General features: G+C 41.0%; 1 protein-coding gene across 2 annotated transcripts in view; it reads left to right on the top strand.

Moving 5' to 3' along the window:
• PPM1A (protein phosphatase, Mg2+/Mn2+ dependent 1A) overlaps window positions 1-23298 on the top strand; it is a 439034-nt gene extending 415736 nt beyond the window's left edge. For both annotated transcript variants that reach the window (XM_078660345.1, XM_078660344.1), the window contains one exon: window positions 22408-23298. Coding sequence is in view for 1 of the 2 variants with exons in the window: in XM_078660344.1 (XP_078516470.1) it covers window positions 22408-22437 (30 nt within the window). In the remaining variant the exon portion in view is untranslated. The remainder of the gene's footprint in view (window positions 1-22407) is intronic.
• Window positions 23299-23826: the final 528 nt, after the last annotated feature.

The following is a 23826-nucleotide window of genomic DNA, read 5'->3' as shown; positions in this document are numbered from 1 at the left end:
TGAGGGAAGGGGAGTGTAGAAGTAAGAGGACAGACGGAGTAAGATAAGGAATTAGCGAAGTGGAGTAAGGAGAGTAAGGGAAGGGAAAACAGTGAAGGTGTAAAGAAAGAGAAGTGAGAGGAAGGAACGTGAAGGAGAAGGTCTGAAAGAAGGTGAGTGTGGGAGTATGGCTGAGTTATAGGGAGTGAGCGTGACAGAATAGGAGTGAGAGACTAAAGGGACGGAGAGAATGAGGCTAACAGAGAGAGAATGAGGTAAGGGGAGTGTAGAAGTAAGAGGACAGACAGAGTAAGAGAAGGAGTTAATGAAGTGGAGTAAGGAAAGTAAGGGAAAGGAAAACAGTGAAGGAAGGGAAGAGAGGAAAGAAAGTAAAGGAGAAGGTCTGAAAGAAGGTGAGTGTGGGAGTATGGCTCAGTTATAGGGAGTGAGCGTGATAGAAGAGGAGTGAGAGACTAAGAGGACAGAGAGAATGTGGGTAACAGAGAGAGTGAGAAAAGGGGAGTGAGTAAGTTAGAGGACAGAGGGATTGAGAGAAGGAGTTACTGAAATGGGGTAAGGGGAGTAAGGGAAGGGAAAAGAGTGAAGGAGCGAAGGATGGGAAGACAGAGGAAGGAAAGTAAAGGAAAAAGTCTGAAAGAAGGTGAGTGTAGGAGTATGGCTGAGTTATAGGGAGTGAGCGTGATAGAAAAGGAGTGAGAGACTAAGGGGACGGAGAGAATGAGGCTAACAGAGAATGAGGGAAGGGGAGTGTAGAAGTAAGAGGACAGAAGGAGTAAGAGAAGGAGTTAATGAAGTGGAGTAAGAAACTGCACATTTTAATTGGTTGTACTTTTGAACACTTTGAAAGTCACATAACATTCACCCATCCCCCCAGTGCTCATTCCCCTGTTACCATGGTAACTCCCTCCTCACCCAGCACACAGTTCAGAAGTTCATCATACTATGTTGCAAAAAAAAAAAAAGCAGCAAGGGTGTTTGACCACTCAATGTACCAGCTAATCGTGTGCAATGTTTCTTGAAATGACTTTTCCTCAACCAATGACTTCTTTCAAAAAACAAAAGCATGCACCCTAGTTTTCAGTGGAGAATGTTAAGAAAGCACCAATCATTTTTTGTTTTTCAAGTGCACTGAATCTCAACCACTTTTTTTTTTACATAACTCCTACTTTCAAACTGCCATTTCATTTCCACAACTCATCTGAATACAAGCACATCTACCATCAAGATACCAAAAGTCTGGTTTGTGGGTCATAGCTTTGTCCACTGGAGTCAAAAATATGCAGCTAACAGAGGTATTTACAACCTTGATTTACCAAATGTGGACATTGTATGGATTGGACAGAGAGGATTGAGAAGTCACCAATTGATACCATTGGTAAAATCCTTTATGCATCAACCACAACCTGACCTCATAATTGTGCACTGTGGTGGCAATGACCTGGGCACTTTGACTGGGGTAGGTCTGGAAATGCTTTTAACGGACATCTTTGGGCAATTGATGTCACTTTTTCCAAAAACTGCCTTGGTATTTTCTAATATATGCCAAAGGCAAAAATAGAACTGGTCCAACCAATTTTGTCCACAGATTGAGAAAGCAAGGAAACGTGAATAAATCTGTTTCTGCTTTCCTCAGAGACTATGGTATGGGTTCCATTTACCACAACAACTTGCGTTACAACATGCAAGACATCTATAGGAGAGATGGTGTGCATTTTACAGATGAGGGGAATAGAGTTTTCCTCTTGAATATAAGACTCTGCATTGGTACCTACTTGTAGGTACAAAAAACACCCACCTAACACAACGGCTCTTTTCAGAGCTACCCTACCTCTAAGCACTCTAAATTTTTTTTTTACTATAATTTTTTACACTGTTTTTCCCTGTGGTGCGCTCAGGGTGCGCGTACTGGAGCCCGCACCTGGGAACGCACCCAGCGCTTACCCCGCGAAAATTTCAACAAAAAAAGAAGTTTTTTTGCCCTTCAGGGTCCTTCTAGGCCCCCCTCAGAAAACCATGGGGGTCAGGATGTGTCTACTCTGCCCCCTTTTAATTATATCCCCCTTTCTTTTTCACCTCTTGTGTCTCGATTCTACCGAGACACAAGATGGCGGACTCTCCGGACTGTTTAGAATGTTGACAGACACCCGACAGCCAATCAGCTTTTCGCTCGCGCACTCCCGTAGCGCGCCGGGTGTGCTCCCCGGTACGCGCACCTGTGAGCGCTCGGAGAGCGCTTATAGATATGTATGTGTTTTTGAAGTTAATTTTAAAAAAAAACACTGGAGCAATTTTCACCAAATATAGCAAAGGAACATCTGCGTACCAGTCCCTACAATTTTGCCAAGTTTGGCGTAATTCCGTTCAGCGGTTCGAGCTGTAGACTTGTCAGACCGTCCTATGGAAATTAACATTGGGAAAACACGTTTTGGGACCCCCCTTTTTTCTCAGCGGAGCTGGCCAAAAGTTTGGAAAATTACACACAAATTCCTCAAGCGGCGCCAGAGTTATTCCCAATAGAATGTTGCGGATTTCCTATGGTAGCCAATCCTAACTATAACTACCTAGTAGGTTATATATATAGATATATATAGATATATATATATATATATATATATCTATATATATATATATCTATATATCTATATATATATCTATATATATATCTATATATATATATATCTATATATATATATATCTATATCTATATAGGAGCGCACCTACCTGTTTAATGAGGACTACAGATCCCAGAAACGCTAGTGATAGCTGACGCCCGAAAAGGGCGGGGACTGAGTATATTTGGTGAGTGCTCCAGCACCTGATGACATTTGGCCACTGAAGAAGAGAGCGTCCAGCTCTTGAAATGCATATGGCAGTTGTACTTTGTTGAAAGGCGTCACCTTTGAAACCCTGCTGGCAAGGTTTTGGAAATAAAGGAGTTTCAAATATCGAATTCGTGTGTGGCTGATTCCAAAGGGGTTCCTGCATGTGTTTTGTGTATATATATATATATATATATATATATATATATCCTACTAGTTAGGATTGGCTACCATAGGAAATCCGCAACATTCTATTGGGAATAACTCTGGCGCCGCTTGAGGAATTAGTGTGTAATTTTCCAAACTTTTGGCCAGCTCCGCTCCATCCCTGAAAGTTTCGGGGGGATTCGTGAAGTGGGGGCTGAGAAAAAAGGGGGGTCCCAAAACGTGTTTTCCCAATGTTAATTTCCATAGGACGGTCTGACAAGTCTACAGCCCGAACCGCTGAACGGAATTACGCCAAACTTGGCAAAATTGTAGGGACTGGTACGCAGATGTGCCTTTGCTATATTTGGTGAAAATTGCTCCAGTGTTTTTTTTTTTTAAATTAACTTCAAAAACACATACATATCTATAAGCGCTCTCCGAGCGCTCACAGGTGCGCGTACCGGGGAGCACACCCGGCGCGCTACGGGAGTGCGCGAGCGAAAAGCTGATTGGCTGTCGGGTGTCTGTCAACATTCTAAACAGTCTGCCATCTTGTGTCTGGCCGCCCTGCCTAGGTCGTGAGCTCCCTGCGTGGCAAAGTGTGGATGAAGTTTATTGTTGGAGCCTGACCTGCTTGCCCCCGGAGAACAAAAAGGAATTCGGAGTTTGGCGAGTAAGGGAAGCATAAGGAAGAGATTCCTGCTTGTGGGCTGCTGTTGCTTTCAATAAGTAAGTGGATAACGAAAAAACAGACTGTGCAGCTGAAGCTGACTTAATTATTTGTGCAAGGGAAAATACGATATCAAGAAGAAGGTTTTCAGCGCATCAAAATATTGAATGTCATGGACTTAATTTGCGCTGTTCACGTTCCTTTAAATGAACTACTGTTTCCCCTGCGCAATTTGCAAAAGAATACGGCCTGCGCTTTAAAAGAAGCACGTGGGCATTTCAAAATGCAAAGACTTCCTCCCGTGATCAAGGCTTTACGGAGCAGAAACGTTGGGATTGTGAGCCTGCTGCCCCTGTTCATTTTCCATGAATAAACGGTTTTTGAAAAGCAATTCAGCCAGAGTTGGTGCACCTTTTTCCAGTGTGAAGGAGGGAGTGTGTTTAATTAATTGCTGGAAGCCTCGCACCAGCAGCACTGGCCGCCCTGCCTAGGTCGTGAGCTCCCTGCGTGGCAAAGTGTGGGTGAGATATATATATATATATATAGATATATATATAGATATATATAGATATATATAGATATAGATATATATATATATATATCTATATCTATATCTCACTGAACTGAAAGTCCATCCTGATGCCACCAGCTATGCTAATCCTGGCAATGCACACATAATCTTTTATCTTTCCCAGGTCAAGAGAAATGAACACCTTTCTGTTTGGTATTCGTGAGCCCTGGTGTTTATAGAGCATTGAAACTACAAGCCTGTGGCATCTACACTAATAAAATATTCAACTTGAGAAGGCAGTAGGTAGTGCTAATGTGTTTTTATATACCTTATTCTGTCATAACACTTTATGGAGGGTTTTATTCTAAATGCAGTGTTCACTGGCACTATTATCCAAATCAGGGATGCTGTAAAGGGCGTTGCACACAATACTGAACAATTCACAAACATAAATTAGAACTGCCTAAAGAGTTATTTTAATCAACGATTCTGGAGACAAGTGGTGCAAAGGTTAAAACAACATAAATTTAGATGTACTTTTGGAGAGCGTGAGTAGGTCACAGCTCTCCGGGTGTGCAACTGCCTGGAGATCAGCATGTCATAGGTTCAAATTCCCCCACAGTGCCGACATCCTTTGAAGTTGAGTAATAAAATATAAAATAAAATATAATTCCTACATTTCTTTGCATTAGATAATTTAACTACAAAACAGAACATAAAAGACCACATGTCAACGAAGGGTGAGCTTTTAAATTCGGAGATAGTTCTTTCTGTTTGGGGGAAGAGCGAATTAATGATGATTCTGGGAGGGAGCTGCAGGGTAAGAATCCTCCTTAAACCTGTCACATTAATTTTACCTTGCTGTTTCTCTTGCATGTTTTCTTTCTCATATTTTCTTTCTTTCCCATTCGGTTTCTCCCTCTTACTCCCTTTCTCTCACACAAGTCTTTCTTTCTCGCACACCTCCCACTCTCCCCCTCTTTCTCCCCCTCTTTCTCATATTTTCTTTCTTTCCCGTTCGGTTTCTCCCTCTTCCTCCCTTTCTCTCACACAAGTCTTTCTTTCTCGCACACCTCCCACTCTCCCCCTCTTTCTCCCCTTCTTTCTCACATACTGTTCAGCACTCTTATCCCCCCCCCCCACACACACACCTTCTTACAGAATGGACTTGCTTTCGCATTCCAACTCAGATCTGGTCTTTCTGCCCCAATAGTTTTCAAACATACCAGCTGGCACTGGAAAAGGGTGAAAGCATCTGTTGCCTATATGGTCAGCCATTGAACCACAACAAATCTACCGGAAGGCATTTCTTGAAAATGAGACTGGGAGCCTTGAGGGGAAAACCGAAAGATGAGGTCTCCTATGCTACATACGAGACCCAGGCACTCAGATAGAGGGGCTTCCATGTTTTTCCTTGTCTGAATGACCTCTGGAGGCCCAGTCAGATATGGTCATACAGATGGCTCTCCAGCTGACCACACACCTGTCACAATGTCTAGTTTTCTTGATCAAATGGTCTCTGGTGTTTGTACTATCCTAGATTCCTAAGTAACAGCTGTTATCCTTTTCGCAGGGGAACTTGACATTTCAGAGGCAGTCTCAATCACCTCTTACGGGTGATGCCCTGAGTGAGGCAAGTTGCTCCTTTTTGACCGAATGTCATCTTGCACCTTAGTGATTTCTTAAGCTTATCTCCGAATATAGCATTGCACCAGTGGCTCAAGTTACAATGGGTCCATATCTAGGAGAATTCAGACAAGTTCCTAATTTCCACCCATGCCGTTGTGACTTGGTGGATATTATTTCCTCCAAGCCTAGTGATTCTCCTGGAAGTTATGGTGATGTATGTTTTCCTCAAAGATGGATAGCACGTTTTAATGATCTGTCCCTGCATGGGTGCTTGTCATTTCGTAGGAGAACACCATTTTTTCCTGTCGGGGGAAGATTACAACAGTTTCTCGCCATTTTGCAATCAATAAATTCAGACAAATGGGTGTTGGACAAGCAACCCTCCCAATATTCCACCTCGTATTGACAAACTGTCTTTAGAAAACCAACATCAGCTAAAACAAGAAGTAAAAGCTCTTTTAACAAAAGAAGCTATAGAACCTGTCGCATTACAACGACGAGGATTGGGTATATTCACTATCCTTTTTAATTCCCAAAAATGACTTTTTATTAAGGCCAATCTTGGATCTCAGGCCCTTAAACCTATACATATTATTAGAACACTTCCATATGGTCACTCTGCAACAGGTACTTCTGCTTTTACAGCAAGGCGACTTTATGTCAACACGATACTTAAGACGCATACTTTCATATACCCATTCACCCAGCACATCGCAAACATCTCAGATTTGTGATAGGAAAAAATCATTATCAGTTCATGGTACTTCCATTCGGAGTAACACCTGCATGCAGTGTGTTCACCAAATGCCTTGCAGTGGTAACAACAAATCTACAAAGACAGCAAATTCATGTCTTCCTATACTAAACTATTGGCTCATAAAAGCCAACACACATCCCAAATGTGTGCAGTACACACAAACTACCATAAATCGTCTACATCAGTTTGGATTTACAGTCAATGCACAAAAATCCCATCTTCAACCCACTCAAATACAACCATATCTATGAGCCATTCTAAACACTCAAATGGTTCTAGCATATCAGAATGCAGCCAGGATTCTCAATTTTCAAAAATCGTTACTCCAATTTCAAAACAACCTGTATCTCCCAGTCAGAACTTTCATGCAGTTGCTGGGGATAATGGCGTCATGCTTTGCCAGAGTGCCTCATGCAAGACTAAACATGTGTCCTCTACAAGAATGCTTAGCATCTCAGTGGGATCAATCACAGGATCAGCTAACAGATCTTGTGTTGGTAGACAGCCACTTTCATTGCTCTCTGCAATAGTGGAGCACACAAACTTTATCAAAAGGGTGGCTCTTTATCGACCCTATTCCACAAGTCATGCTCACAGCAGACTCATTTCTCGTAGGGTGGGAAGCACATTTACAACATTCAACAGTTGAAGGTCTTTGGAATGCCACCCAACAGAACCATCACATCAGCTACCTAGAACTGCAAGCAGTTCAGCCTGCATTAAGTGTTTCTACCTCATCTGATAGGGAAAGTTTTCCTAGTCCGGACTGACAATATGACAGCAAAACAAACAAAAACAGGGGGGAACACACACACTACAACTGCCACGCCTCTCTCAGACCATTTGATGTTGGGCAGTTCATCACAAAATCTAACTCTTGGCAGAACACCTTCCAGAGACAGACAACATCTTTGCCGACCTCCTCAGCAGAATGAGGTAACAAGTACACAAATGAGAACTTCACCGCCAAGTTCTCCTTCAATACTTCCAAAAATGGGAATTTCCACAAATAGACCTCTTTCCCACAGTAGAGAACTCAAAAAGTTATCTTTATAATTGCTATCACTTAACTAAAGAGTGTTTGGTGAGCTACAGGCATTAACCTTAAAAGAACCTTTCTTTCAACTTCATTAAGAGAGAGTGGTTCTTCATACAACCCAAAATCCCTTCCAAAATCGGTCTCTGCTTTTCATATTTACCAATCTGTTGAGTTACCTGTGTTCTTCCCTCAACCTGATTCAGTAGCAGAAGAAGCTCTACATACACTTGATGTCAAAAGCGCATTATTATATTATATTGATACGACAAAAGATGTTTGCAAAACAACTTTTTGTTGCCTTTGCTCCACATCATAAAGGAAATCCTATCTCTAAATCCAGTATTTCTAGGTGTATTGTTAAATGTATTCAGATTTGCTATGTTAAACTATACCTCATAGATCACATTCTGCTTGCAAAATAGAAGTGTCTATAGCCTTTTTAGGCAGCATGCCCATAGCTGACATATGTAAAGCAGCTTCATGAACTCCACCACACACATTTACCAAACATTATTGTGTGGATGTAGTAGTACATCAACAAGCTAGTTTAGGACAAGCAGTGCTCAAAACACTCTTTCAAACAACTGCAACACCCACTGGTTAGCCACCGCTTTGGGAGAATACTGCTATACAGTCTATGTAAAGCATGTGTATCTACAGCACACATGCCTTGAACGAGCTATGTTACCCTGTAAGCATTCATTCTTGGCATGTAGATCTGTAGATTCACATGCGCCCTCCCTCCGTCCCGGACACCTGTGGCTGTTGCATTTCTTATTATTCACTTTGCATACACATGGACATATCTATACTACACTTGCTCCATTCTCACTCTCTTGTGGGAAAACAATCTTAACAATGGAGTTGATGCCCCTGCGCATTGTCACTGAAAGTAGGAGGCCCCTTACCTCGTGACTGGAAAAGACTTCTTCGAAGAAAAACAACTTGCAAACATCCGGACCCAACAGTAGATGGCAGGAGTGTGAAAATCATGTGAATCTACAGCTATACATGCCAAGGACATATGCTTATTGGGTAAGTAACAATCCGTGCGGTATTGTCTCTTGAGCCTCAATATCTTTGGCATTGGGGCTCAGAGAGAGGATTAAATCAACTGTGCAGTAATTCTCAGAATTCCCCAAGGAGGAGCAAGAAGATGTATTAAGCAGGCTGTTCAGAGAATAATACATATTGTAAATATGCACAAATCAATACAGCAACCTTTTCACACCTGGGGGAAGCCATTAGTAGATATGTTTTACTTTGAGAAAAAAGTACAATACTCTGATGAAACCAGATTCCGTTCATGTTGAGAAATATTTTATTTCTAATTTGTATAATACTTTATTGATTTTCACAAGGTCAGACAGAAAGCCTGTAACAGGGTTAGCATATGATATCTAAGGCAAAGTTATACATATATAGGCATAAAGTGAGGGTAATGCGCCTATATGGTAACGTGAGACTAACCCCCGTGATCAATAATAGAAGAAGAAAGGACACCAAAAGAAGGAAAGAGAAAAGAAGAGAAGGAAAGGAAGAGCAACGGCTAGTCGAGCTTTATCAATCACTCCCAACATTCTATGCATATGTTGGCACCAGAGCAATACGATATTGGCAAGCCCAGCATAGTGCACCAGCCTAGTACAGGTGACAATGGTTATTACACTTAAATACAATTATACAGGTGGGACGTCGGTAAAGGTACAGGATATGAATCAATGGTAAACACTTTGTTCATGGAGGCTCGCAAGAGTCTAGATACGTGTCGAGACAGTTCCACATTATCCTGGATAAAGGTTTCCATAAGGAGTTTTGTGATGCTATGTTGTCTTCCCCTCTGAGATGGATGATCCAGTTTATCCAGCTTTTATAAGATATCTTACTTGTGTCCTTCCAGTTGGCAAGAACCATTTTCACCGCAGATGTTAGTAGCAGGTCAAGTAGCTCCTTGTCAGAATCAGTTCTCAAGTTTGTGCTTATGCAGGCCATGGGTAGGTTGAAGAATTCTCTGACCATAGTACATTTAAACAAACCAGTTAAACTTTATCCCAAAACAACTTGAATGTTGAAAGATAAGATAGGCTAAGTCCCCCATTTCTTGGTTACAGTTCCAATATGTTGCGCCATTTCAGAGCCCTAATGCGAATAATTCTGGCAGGGGTCCAAAATGCCTTGTGTAGTAGCCAGTATTTGGTTTGGGAGAGAACAGGGGCGATCTTATTTCGTGAGCCGGATCTCCATTTTGTGGACCATTCCTGTTCATTTGGTGGGTCTGGAGACAGTTGCCCACAAAAGACTATAGTCATATCATTAAGTTTAGAGGTTTTTGGACGGAGGAGTTTGTGAATCTGCGAGACCCGGTGGCCCAGTTTCTTAATGTTTGTCACAAACAGTGAAATTGATGGTTGGGTGGTGGAAAATTTGGATTTTGAAAAGGCCGTTCTGATTTTCAAGAAGTTATAGAATTCAATGTCAGCTAGGCTATATCTCGATTGGAGGTCTGTAAATGTAGCTGGATATGAGGCATTTTCTAGTTGATAAGGGAAAAGGATAAATTTTTTAATCCATGTGTCAAGGGATATACTCTTGCCTTTGTACAATATCTTGCTATTGGCCCAGAGTGAATCCATTTTAGAACCTTCAATACTATTCTCCAGATTCTTATCAACCCTAAGTAATGCAATTTTTGTGTTTTAAAAAATGGACTTGGAGGTGTGTGGGTATAGTCTGTTTATTGTTAGGAGTGCAAGGGGGCTTAGGTTATTGAGGATGGCCATCTCCACCTCTAGCCAGACTGGGGTGTAGTCGGTAGGTGGAGAGATCCAATATGAACCTTGTTTCACCAGGAAAGCTAGCTGAGCTAGTATTAAATCCGCGAAGTTGACCCCTTTTAGCGTTTTATCCAGTCTTAATTTTTTTATACTAATCCTTGCTGTCTTCCCGCGCCAGAGGAATTTAGAGTTAAGGATATCTAGTTTGCGGTGGTAGTCATCTGTAAGAAGGAGCGGAAGCATACTAATGAGGTAGTTAACCATCGGGGTGTTCATCATTTTAATAGTTTCAATTCTGCCCCACCACATAATGAATTTTGGTGTCCAAGAGCTTCTTTATTTTTTTCTAGTATTGTTTTCTCATTCTGGTGTAGGGTAACTCTTTCACAGGTGACAGGGCAACTAAGTTATTGTATCTTCTAAGCCTAGAAAATAATGCCTTTCATAGGGCTCTACTCGGATATTTCTAGCAACTTTTGCAGTTTGTAGCAAATCCTCCCTTCTGGTATTGTTAAATAATCCATTTATTCAGTATGATGAAAGAACTAGAGAAAATATTTCTGCTTTACAAAGCTCCTGTGTTGTATACGGACCTATATATAGTACTGTTAAAAAAATGAATGGTCCACCTTATGAGCTGATGTACAGATGTGACCAACAATTTTCCGAGAGAGTAGCTATCTTGATTGTAATCACAGGTCAGGACAGAAAAGTGAGACATGTGCTGATGAGCGTTATGCAGTTGTTCCTAAGAGTCATGGTCCCAGAATTTTGAGTCTCATTTAATTTCCCAATGTTTCTTCAAAATCCATTCACACTGGCAGGTTTGTCTTGTGTGGTTTGGATTTGAAAAGGGCTTGAACATTTCATTTGGAATCAAGTACGAGTCTGACCCATTAGACGGAGCTGAATGTACAGTGGCTTTCATTTTTAGAGGTTTATATCCAGTACATTGGGAGCAGCAAAGGTTAGATCCTGACTACACAGGGCACTAGTCTTGCTGCCATTTGGAAAAAAAAACTCCTGCAAGGCATTCTACCTGAAGGAGCACTGATCCAATAAAATAGGCTGCAGCGAAAGAAGTAATTTGTTCAAAGCGGCTTCCTGAGTGAGACGTTTCTTTCACTGCACTTCTGTAGGTCAGAATAATTAGCATGGGGCTCCTGGACATTCCATGGTGAAATGCAGTTTTTCATGTACCAGTTGCCCACTACCCGCTACTATGTGTAGGTCCTTGTTCCGTGAATTGTAACTGCAGTTTGTCAAAGGTGGCTTGGAATGTGACTGCAGTGGCGTCCAAGTGCCAGAGGTTTAGTTTTATAAATGGTTACTGCTATAGGTGCATTTTGCAGCCTTATGCACTGAAGTTAGTAGCTTCATGAAAAAGAAAAAAGTAGCTTCTGATGTCAAGGTTCATACATGGTGACTGACATTGAGGACAACACATTTAGGTACTCAGTTCAGTTCGTTATTTCAAGGTAAGTCTAACCCACCGTTTAAAAAAAAAAAGATTCAAAAGGCACACACTCTGTAAAAGTGTGATAGTTTAGTGGTTGTAATACCAATGGTGATTAATTTGTTCTTTTGGGAGAATGCATGTGATCATTATCTTGCATGAGAGTGGTAGTTTACAGTAGTAATGCGCACACTGGTCATTTCTCTCTCTGTCTGCTTATCTCCTGTTCTTACTAAATTTAACTGCACAGACAGGATGACATATCAGTATCACATCAATGGCCTGAAGAAAACAACCAAAGACCCAGGCTCTTGTATCTGCTCATTACACTGCTACAGTTAGTAGCAATGCCATTAATTTCCCAAAAGCCATGGATCAAGGGATATCAGCTAAGGTGCTATACTTTAAGATACATAACTTGGCCCTTTGTTCAGTCTGCAAGGGACGTACTGCAATGGAGAAACCTTTGCTACCCCATGCACTTTCCAAACAGGTTTAGTTGGAGAAGTGCACGATGTCCCTGAAAAATCACCTTCGTATCAAAACATTTGACATATATGATAAAAGTAGAAAGTACCTTAAGATGCCAATAAGACGAATGCTAGACAAAAAATGATTGTTGAATTTTGTACATTGCCTTTCATATTATAGGCTAGTATATTCTAGCAGTATCAAAAAGTGTGTCATGGCCAAGTGTGCAAAGACAAAATCTCTAACAGAATTTATTCTCTGTAACATCTAAAATATAGTGGATGTGTAATTCTACAAAAAATTACTCCAGTAATAAAACCATAAATTGTTTGAAAGCTCCCCAGGGAAACAATTGCTTGTGATTTTTGAAATTAGATATACTAAGGTCATTAGCTTGCATGCAGTCCAAGAAAGATTGCCATGGATGTGTATTACCTGGTCGTCAATAAAAAAAATAAAAAAAGATTCTGGAACTCTGCCCAACAAACTGCATTCACAATATGCCATTCACTAGGCCACATTAAAGATAAAAAGATAATGTCATTTAGTATGTATATATAAAATAATGTGATATATTTTTGTTAGAACACACCAACAAACCAATGAATGAAGAGGCATGTTTACAGTTCAGCTAGTACATTTTTTAACATGGACCATGTGTAAAATTACAGACTATACAATGGTCCATCCTTAATGTTGGCTGGAGTTCTCCGGGCATCCCACCCAAGCCATTCAAGTTACTTTTCTTGTATTATCAATATAACGTAAAGTAAATTGTTGTAATGCAAAAGCTAATAATATTCTGTTGCGGAAAATCAATAAAAATTATTCCAAAAAAAAACATGGACCACAAATGTGTGCAATATCCAACAAGCGCTGCAGTACAGATTTGACCACAGCTCACCATACACCTACTCTGTTATATTTGCAGAAATGCATCTTTACCCGTACTTCCAACAATAAAGACTGTGCGAAGGTGCAAAAATTCATCTGGTTATTAACTTTTATCTTCACTTATGGGGAATACCTTACTAGATTTAACTTACTAGATTTAGCACATCTATATAGGACATGACAAAGGAAATCCTCTAAGAGGTTAACCTTTCTTCTGAGATAAAAGACTATCTTAAGACTCCCTGGTCTACTAAGTAGGTATTGACTCGTTATGAAATTATGCAGATTCATGCAGATTGCCAATGAAGGATATTTAAGTTGTTAGATGGATATTATCTTGCATGCAGATGTGATACCTATAGGCAAGCAGACAGCTGGAGGTTAGATATAGCACTCTTAAGTTAAAAGATGACCCCATTATCCATTTTTATAACTCATTATTAGATTTGCCCATTACTTAAATGAATTAGAGGCACAGAATGCACGATTCTGTTTGTCATGAAAGCATGCAAACACACGTTGTCTTCCATCATGTGTCCAACACACTATAATGAGCCTTCAGCGGATACAAAATAGCAAATTAAAACAATACACACAATATAACTGTGTAGGAGAGATCAGCAAAGAATGCATTCCTCAAGTTGGCACCATCGCTATAATAAGAGGATAAAGCGTGATATGAATCAAGCAGAATCATTACCTGCAAATAACTGATATGTAACATGAAACATTCCAGAACGTAATATTTGGCCTGACTGGAACACCACTCAACCAAAATAGAAATAAAAGTGTGTGCAAATTCATTATGGAGACCTTTCATCAGATTTGGCCTTTTATCTTACCAGAATCATGTCCCCATCTCCATGATCCTTCTCCTTCGTACGCAATGTTACATAATGTTGAATACAATTGCATATGCAGGTCAACATTGGTAGGACAGACACATCCAATCTATCTTCGACACTATTCGTCAAGCCCACCATCTGTAGCATGCTTTTCAGCTTTGTCAAAGCTATGCTGCATAAGTAAGAAAGCATTTAGCTAATGTAGAACAGTGGGGAAGAAGGTACAGGTATACATACTTCTGGTCTGTAGGGAGAAGTTGAACTTGAGGAATAGCCACAATTCCAAGTCTGTAACTAGATGCTAAAATGTAGCATGGGTATCTATAATAAACACAAACTGTAACAATACTCACAAAAGGAATTGAATTTTTTTGGAATCATGTAATTTACACCTGAAACATGTTTTCCTGGTTTATGGACAGTCCCACTGTCTCGAAGATTCGTATGACGTTTTACATCCACTGTAAACACAATCTTACTTTAATTAAATATACATACTTAACAACTCTTTATCATTCGTGTTGATCCAACCTTTCAGCTTAGCTTCAACCATAACGCGGCATACCACTTATGATCGCTTGTGTGATTCATATAATTAAAATATAGTGCCATCCATAGATCCTTCAACACTTCTCATTCATGTTTGCTCCTTTAGAATGTCAAGATTTTTAGCTATTTTTCTTAGTCAATTTTGCAGTTTCCCATTGTCCTGGCTTAGCATCTTCCTGCATTCCGAAAAACACTTTTAGTATTAACTTTCTCATTAGTGTCCATTATGAATTTGAAACCGTTTATAAGTTTTGGTGGCACAAATGAAACATGGTAGTTCAAAACAGCTAAATGTACAAATTTGTTTTTCTATATGGATTGATTCCTTGGACACTAGCTCTGTATGATATTAAGAAGCAAAGCAGGATTGTATGGCACATTATTTGAGTGAGAAAGCTTGGTGGGTATTTCGCGTCGGGGGAAGATACTTTGTAATTTTGTAAACCACTGAGGTGTCTGGTAACTGGCCTAACAAGGCCGGGGGACAAGTTATTGATATCTGACAAAACCAAAAAAAGGTGTGGTTTATTAATGACTTCCATAGAATGGTGATTGAGGTGGGTCAAAGGCATATGGCGATAATGATTAGTGGAACTAGAGATAACCTGGCTGCCGATTATCTGCCTCCTGGTGAAGCAACAGGTTGCCGATATGGTCATTTATTAATTTCATAAAACTTAAAGGTTTATGGTATATAGTTATCAACAATCCAAAGCTGTATTTTAGAATATCGTAATGTGTAGGTATTACGTATATTTTCTGTTCTCATTTACACCACATACCACTTATTAAAGATGCCAATGTATCCACTTTTTCTAATGATTACAGTGAGTTGATCACTGCTATTCTTGCTTCTGTTGCCCCTCTTAAGCCTTTAGGAGCACAGTGGCTCCATTCTGCCTCTTGGTTTTCCTAAGAACTAGCAGGAATTAGGCACTACTGTAAGGCACGAGAAAGGCAGCGACGTGTTAACTGCAACAGTGGTCTCAAAGGAAAATATGTGTCTGGCGTAACAGATTACAAACTTTCCCTCTGCTAGACTTGTGGGTATTTCTATGCCACTTTCAATTGATCTGCTGCTAATTTCACTAAAGGGCTCTTTAATTTCCTTACAGGGTTATTTTCTCCTTCCTGCCCCAAAACTGTGGTGGCGCCCTTCATGGAATTATTCTCAGCGCTCTGATTTTTTTCAGTCGAAGAAAGAATTGTTTTACCCTACTTTCCCCACTACTTTAATTGTGACAAGTCTGAGGCAGGTCCAAGTTCGCTACGTCCCCTTTTCTCTGCCATTACAACATCTACCTGGTCAGGTTAAGGATCTTCTTCTAATTCCCTTCATATTAATTTGCTGTGCTCACGCTCAACTCTACCATTAACTAGCATATTATATATTTATGTTTTGCAGTTTTATTTTGGCCTTATGTTTCCCAAGGGCATTAAAGCTATTGTAGCCAATCTTAGTATGACATGGGATCAAGGTGGTGCTTATCACTTAATTCTCCTTTATTTTTCGGCTGGGTTTCACACTGTGCAGCACTCCTTCTTAATTTAGCATGTGATGGATTGTGGATTACAATGTAGGGATTTAGAAAATATCTTTTCTTGCAGATCAGCTGCCACGGGATTTAGAAAATATCTTTTCTTGCAGATCAGCTGCCACCTTATCAATCTAATTTAATTAAGGTTATTTGCAACGTACCTCAAGGTACTTCATTAAGCACAACTTTTTTAATGTCTATTTACCCTTCTAACTACCATACCTTCCTTTGAGTGTCTTTAACCCCTTCAGTGCTAATGACAAGGGTAACTCGTCATGGAGTTTCCATTGATTTCAATGGAAAGTCAATGGAACCCCTCGCACACCCCTTAGCAGCCAAGTGGTTAATGGCTATTCAGTCGACGCCCAAATAGTTGTACGACTTAACCAGAGACTCCTGTTCTGCTATCTAATTTTTGCCATTCTTTCCAGGATGAATAAAAGTCACCTTAAGTTAAATATAACAAAAAATCACTTTTTAAATGATTTTTACTTATTCCATTCACAATTTTATTAAAACATTTTAATAATATTTTACATCTTATCATATCAATTATTGTAGTGATCAATATTCTTTTTTTTATTTTATTCCAATGCATTTTCACATTTTTTAGCTTAATCACGGGAATTCCTAAACACAAAATTTGATCAGCAGGCTTCACATTGAACTTCTTGACACACCACACATTAAAACACAAAGGAAATTAAAGTGTGGGTCTAAACGAACTTGAAAACTAGCCCCAGGCTATTCAATTGGAATGCCAGTAGTAGAGAAAGTGTCAAAGCAGCTTAGTAAACAAAGCAAATGTCATTTAGTCAACGACCGGTAGTTTAACAGCATATTAATCACATTTTCCACTGTGGCCTGCCATAACCTGTCTGCAGACAAATTTCCAATAGTTTTTGTTTCGTGGTACAGTTACATCGAACAGTCTTTTTTGTGATGTTGAGACTTTTTTTGAGACCTTGTGTTTGGTGTCAGTTTGTCATGAAGGCGCGATTGATCTTTCAGAATAATGAAGGCTGGTGGTAAACTACATGTTCGAGGCATATGAGCTGCAGATTACACACTATGCATAGATGGCCACCTAGTGTTGGGCCCGGATGTTTGCAGTTTGTTTTGTTGTAGAAAGTCTTTCGGAGTCATGAGATAGGCGACTCTTCCTTAGGATGATACTGTGCATGGGCATCGGCTCCATCCCCAGATTGTTTTTTTTCCGCCACCGGGCTCGGATGTGTTCCAGCACTCTGTGTTGGAACCGATTTCCTTCGCCACGCAATCCTCACCAAAAACCTCAAAAGTTACTTTCAAACGCTTTCCAGTTGACGCTAATCTTCAAACATCGAGGATCTCGATTCCGGTCGACGGCTTTCAGGCCTACCAAGGCCTCAACTCCAGCTAATGGAAAGGATGCCATTTAAAAAGTGTCCTCAATGTGGGTCGAAGTTTCCCCACACCGACCTGCATGAGGTGTGTAACCTCTGTCTCTCTCCGGAGCACGAGGCAAAAGACTGTTCAGCTTGCGCCTCTTTCCGCTCCAAACCAACTATCCGGGACCGAAGAGCGAGGAGAACAATGGCTCAAAGATCTACAGCTCCGATTCCGGACGACATCTTCGAGGAGGGCGTCAACGTCCCTGAACAGCACGACGTCGACAGCAGCTCCGAAGCGGACGATTCCGAAGTCGAGGACATGACTCCAGCGCAGCGGGTCGTAAGTAAGACCGTTGACCCCGACCTTTCCTCGACACAGAAGGCCCCGGTCACACCCTCGCCCTCCAGCTCGGGTGCACACCATCAAACCGCTTCTACTGCCCCACCTTGGAGCCTGGCTAAGTGCTAACCCGGCCTTCAGGCGACTCAAGCTCGACCACGACTTCCAAGTCATCGGCACCGAAGCACACCACTACCCCTTCGGCACCGATACCCAGGCCAGAACCAAGTAAGCCCGCTTTGGATTCCAAAACGCCACCGGAACCGAAAAGATCATCGGATCCAAAAAGGTAATCGGATCCAGAAACTATACCGGAACCGAAAAAAGCTTTGGAGCCGAAAAAGACGGCTGCCTCCCCAGTGAAAGACATTGCCAAAAAACCAAAGCAAGCCATCTCGGTGCACAAGACTTCCTCCGCACCAAAAGAACAATCCCCTGCAGTGGATTATCCTACCCAGACCCTGCTCAAAAGACTCTGGCCAAGGACCCAATCACTGGACACCTGGTTTTGGCTACAAAAAAGCGACCACTAAACACACGAGCTCCGCATTCAAAGAAAAAGGACATGGCTACCTCTCCCTTAAGACTGCCTTCCCCTTCTCTTTTACCTGTACCATCACCACCACCACAGCATTCTCCAGCATCTCCTATCACACCACACAGGGATGATAGCTCTGACGATATGAGGGGTAACACACCTGATCCAACAACGCCCACAGGATCCCCAGACCCGTGGGACAATTATACTACCCCAGATGTCCCAAATGTCCCTCAGGATGACATATACCCCACAAGGACTTCCCCATCAGAAGACACTATATGGTTTAATGAATTAATTCACAGGGCTGCACATTATCATGGTGTAGACATTTATACAGACCCTGTTGACGAAGACTTCCGTATGGATACATTCGACAATGCACAAAGGTCTTCATCTATTTTGTCCATGCTTAAAGGAGTGATCAAGCATGCTCCTGAAGTCTTCAAAGAACCAGTCAGAACTCGGGTCATTAACCCTCAGATAGAGAAAAAATATAAAGCTGCCCCATCTGACCCAGCATATATTAAAGGCCCAGTACCACTAGACTCATTTGTAGTTTCCAACGCACGCAAGAGAGCAAACTCACAAACTTCGGGTGAGGCTGCACCACCAGATAAAGAGTCTAAGCTACTTGACGCATCAGGCAAAAGAACAGCGTCTCAAGCAGCAAACATGTGGCGTATCGCCAATACACAGGCACTGCTAGCCAGATACGACAGGGCACATTACGATGAGCTAGAGTCGCTAATGAGGCACCTCCCTGACAAGTACAAGGATAGAGCAAACCAGCTCATCCAGGAGGGTAAAAACATCACAAACACCTCCATTAGGTGTGCCCTCGATGCAGCAGACACGGCCTCTAGGGCAGTTAACACCAGCGTCTTGCTACGCAGACACACCTGGCTGCGCATATCAGGGTTCAAACCCGAGGTACAAAGCGCCATTCTTAACCAACCCTTAGACGAACAACACCTATTTGGACCCGAGGTAGACGTATCATTAGAGAAAATGAAAAAAGATATAGACACCGCCAAATCTATGGGAGCCCTGCAGTCGCAGGCTCCCAGATGTTCATTTCGTCGCTCAAACTATCGAGGTGCCACCAGGGGATATACTTCAGACACAGCTTTCACCTCGTACAAAGCCCCTACTCAGTCTACCTACAGTAAAGGCCACCAAAGGGGTGAGTACAGGGGTAACAATAACAAAGGCAGAGGCAAAAATAACAACTCACGTTCTGCCTCTACCCCTGCCCAATGACTCCCTTCCCCCGCCTCATTCCACTCCTGTCGGGAGAAGACTTCAGCAGTACCTGCCAGCCTGGGAAAACATCACATCAGATAGGTGGGTGCTCCAAATAATAAAATCAGGTTATTGTCTGTAACAAACATACCACCCAAGCAACGTCCAATGTCACAGGAACATTTAACATTGCTCAGACAGGAGGTAATATCCCTCCTGCAGAAAAATGCAATAGAAGTAGTTCCAGAGCATCAGAAAAACAAAGGAGTATACTCCCTATATTTCCTAATACCAAAGAAGGATGGATCTCTAAGACCCATCCTAGACCTCAGACCTCTAAACATTTACATACAGTCGGATCATTTTCATATTGTCACACTACAAGTCCTCCCATTACTGGTATTAAACGACTTCCTTGTCACGCTAGATCTCAAGGATGCTTACTTTCATATTCCCATCCACGCAGCACACAGAAAGTATCTCAGATTTGTGCTAGACGGACAACACTACCAGTTCAAAGTGCTCCCATTCGGAGTCAACAGCGCCAAATGTGTTTACCAAATGCCTAGCAGTAGTAGCGGCACACCTAAGAAGACAGCACATTCACGTCTTCCCATATCTGGATGACTGGCTCATAAAAGTCAGCTCACACAAACAGTGTGTACAAAATACTCAAGCTACTATTCAACTGCTTCACGACTTGGAATTCACAGTAAATCACGTCAAGTCGCACCTGCACCCCTCGCACATACAACAATATCTCGGCGCTACAATAAACACCCAATTAACACTAGCTTATCCCTCTCCAGCCAGGATAACAAGTGTACAAACTCTCCTAACAAAATTCAAACCACAACACTCGCTACCAGCTTGAGTGTTCATGCAACTCATAGGAATGATGGCGTCTTGCATATCTGTAGTACCTCACGCAAGATTGCAAATGCGTCCACTTCAAGAGTGCCTAGCACGCCAATGTAACCAGGCTCAAGGTCACTTAACAGACCTAGTGTTGGTAGATGGTAGGACTCATCGTTCTCTGCAATGGTGGAACACCAAAAACCTTTCCAAGGGACGACCGTTTCTAGAGCCAGTTCCCCAAATAGTCATGACAGCAGACGCATCGCTCTCTGGCTGGGGAGCCCATCTACTGCAGCACACCACGCAGGGCAGGTGGACACCGCAACAAAAGTTACTCCATATCAATCATCTTGAGTTGCTAGCCGTGTTTCTAGCTCTGAAAGCATTTCAAACTCAAGTGTCAGACAAGGCTGTCTTAGTCCGCACAGACAATATGACAGCTATGTACTACATAAACAAACAAGGGGGGGCACACTCTCTGCAGCTCTCTGTTAGCTCAGCAGATATGGAGATGGGCTATACCGCTAAAAATCTTCCTCTTAGCCCAACACGTCCCAGGAGTACAAAACACTATCGCAGATCTGCTAAGTCGACAAACACAGCAGACCACAGGTGGGAGCTTCACCCGCAAGTTCTTCACCCGTTCTTCCAAATGTGGGGACAACCTCCGATAGACCTCTATGCCACCCACAAAAACGCAAAATGCCCAAACTTTGCCGCCAGATACCCACACCCATTGTCCATGGGCAATCGTTGTGAGCACTTCTACTAAAATCAGTGTACATTCTGACATACAACATATAGCATATTAAACATAAAAAATAAACGAGAGACATACATTATTTAGAGAAATGTTTTGTTTCATGGATCCGCCGGTGGTCAAGGTGAGCTTATAGACTTACTCTGCGGGAAAAGAAATTGTGCCCCGTGTTGGTTGAAATATGTTTCTCTGCCAAATCTTTGGCAGACCAACCCTCTCATGATTATATATTGCAGATTAAAAAACGGTGAATACCAAGTAGGTACAATCACCTTCTTATATATGGCTTGCAAAGTTTTTGAGAGCGATCAACAGCATTCCAGGAGTGCTATCCAGGAGATAGATCCTTGGTCCTGATAAAAAGCCAAGGGATTGACTTGAAACATGTCGACCCTTAGGAAGACAGATACATAGTTAGCCATCCTTTCCTCTCCCCGGTTTTAATTATACCGACTAACGGCCGGAATAAATAATAGTTTACCTACTAACCAGGAATTTCTTTAGGTATCTTTCCACACAAAATACCCTCCATATTGTCATCATTCTACACCATATTAATACACCTGTTAGTGCTCCCGCATAAGTCGTAAGTCACAGCACGCCTCTGGTGGGTGAAGGTTAGATAAGAAAACAAGTGTGTTTTCTTCATCTTGAGGAGGATTATTTCAACTCCAACTGAGTGGTTCCCTGTGTTTTGGTTACTTATCGGTAGGAGGAGGAGCCTCTTTGTCTCTCTCTATCTCCCCCTATTTTTGAAAGTACACAGATAATACACAATACCACCGTTCTACAAATAGTTGCTATCAGCGGGTATAAATAGGTTTATATTAGGAAGAGATTTTCAATGTATTCTTAACTTTTCTAATCACAGGGACATTCTGCTTGACTTGTCCATAACGCTTGTTTAGTCCAAGACATGTTTTTTTTATAGAAAGTTCATTTATTTCATGTTTAAGTTGTGTTCACATAATGCTTATTAATTTGAATGCCAGCCAGTTGAGGAGTGGTGCAACTGAGACTTTTTCCACCCCTATTACAAACTGATAAATTCCTGCAAAACAAACATTGCTGTAATGCTACACATGAAGTAAAAAAAATATTTGCAAATATCAACAAAAGTGTTCGTTTTCATTCATTTTAAAGAGACCTTTCCAGCCTTATTTTATTCTTAAATCTCTTCTTTTGTCTTTAAAGGATTCTGCATCGACGGATGACATGTGGTAAAAAGCCCATCCAGCCATGGAGTTAGCGTTTATTCGCTAAATGAACATGAGACCCTTCCTCAGTGACCCTTTTTAGCGTCCTTCCTCAACTATTCAGTCAATAAGGGAATATGATGTGGGAGAGAATGACAACACCAGAAATCCAAGCAGTGCTACACCTGGCCCCGGAACAATTTTTTTTTCTTTGGGTAAAATTGAGACTCCTGTAAACGTGATTTTAAACAATAATTCATGTTGTGAATCAGACTCCAGCATTTTTGTTGTATGATTTTGTTTTTGTAAAGTGCAATTGTCTTTGTACAAAATGCTCATATTTAATTATGAACTGCTTTAAATCACTATAAAAGTTATAAGAACTGTCTGGCTTGTTGTGTGATGAAACACATTTATATAACCCTTTAAATTCCTGTGGTGGTTATGGATTGGGGGAGAAAGGCAGCAACCCAACCAATGGATACTGGCAAGAGTTTTGTTCAGAAATTGTTTTAAAAGCTGAGCTAGTCAGTTTTTCCCAGTAGCGAATTTGCTTTGAAGTAAAAATGAGTTACTGTGTAGGATACCGATAATTTTATTTCAGATCTTTAAAGATGGTTTCGAGCTTGGCTGCAGAAGCAATGTTGTTTATTGGTAAAGAGTCCAGCCTAGGTGTTTGAATGGCTTCATTCTTATGCCTCCTTTGCAACCACTAAAACCCGGAAATGATCAGCTGTGTAAAAGAAAGCAGCTTTCTACGTGACGTAGGAACCGCCAGCATATTTTTTTACTATTCTGATTGCCTGGGACTGTTGCTGCTACACGTAAAATATTCTGAATTCCATTTTATCAATAAAGCTTGATTTAACAAATAAAACATATAATCATACGTGTGTAATTCATCTTTTCTCTGCCTATTTAAATTGTGCCATTTTTAAATGAGATATGGTATTTTTATTACAGATTGAAAGACCATTTTTAAAATGGAGTGAAAGCTGATTGTTTGCCTAAGGCACATACCCATTTTCAATTTTATAGCATTTTACTTTAAATGAATGATTATTTTAACTTGTTGTTACATAGGTTTCATTCAAGATGCTTGTTTTTCAGCTTCAATATGCCTAGTTTATTAAGGAAATTGTTAAAGTCTAACCATCTAACAATGTGTTCACTTATTCCAAATGAAAAACTATTAATTCGTATTTGCAAATTTACAAATTTACATACAGCATGCTAACATTTTACTGTAGGTAGTGAAATTAAAATACTATTGCAATTACATTTTTTGGGGGGATTATAGGTATCAACACTAAATTCTTTTTTATCTAAAATTGCTCAATTCCACATAAATCCGTTTTTCTCATTAGTTGGTTGTTTACAAAGCTACAGGTTTGTATACCTCGTGTGTTTGTCTTCG

This window comes from Lissotriton helveticus, chromosome 9, assembly GCF_964261635.1.
Source record: "Lissotriton helveticus chromosome 9, aLisHel1.1, whole genome shotgun sequence".
Classification (NCBI taxonomy): Eukaryota; Metazoa; Chordata; class Amphibia; order Caudata; family Salamandridae; genus Lissotriton; species Lissotriton helveticus.
The sequence above is the reverse complement of the archived record's forward strand: the minus strand, read 5'-3'. Positions and strand labels throughout refer to the sequence as shown.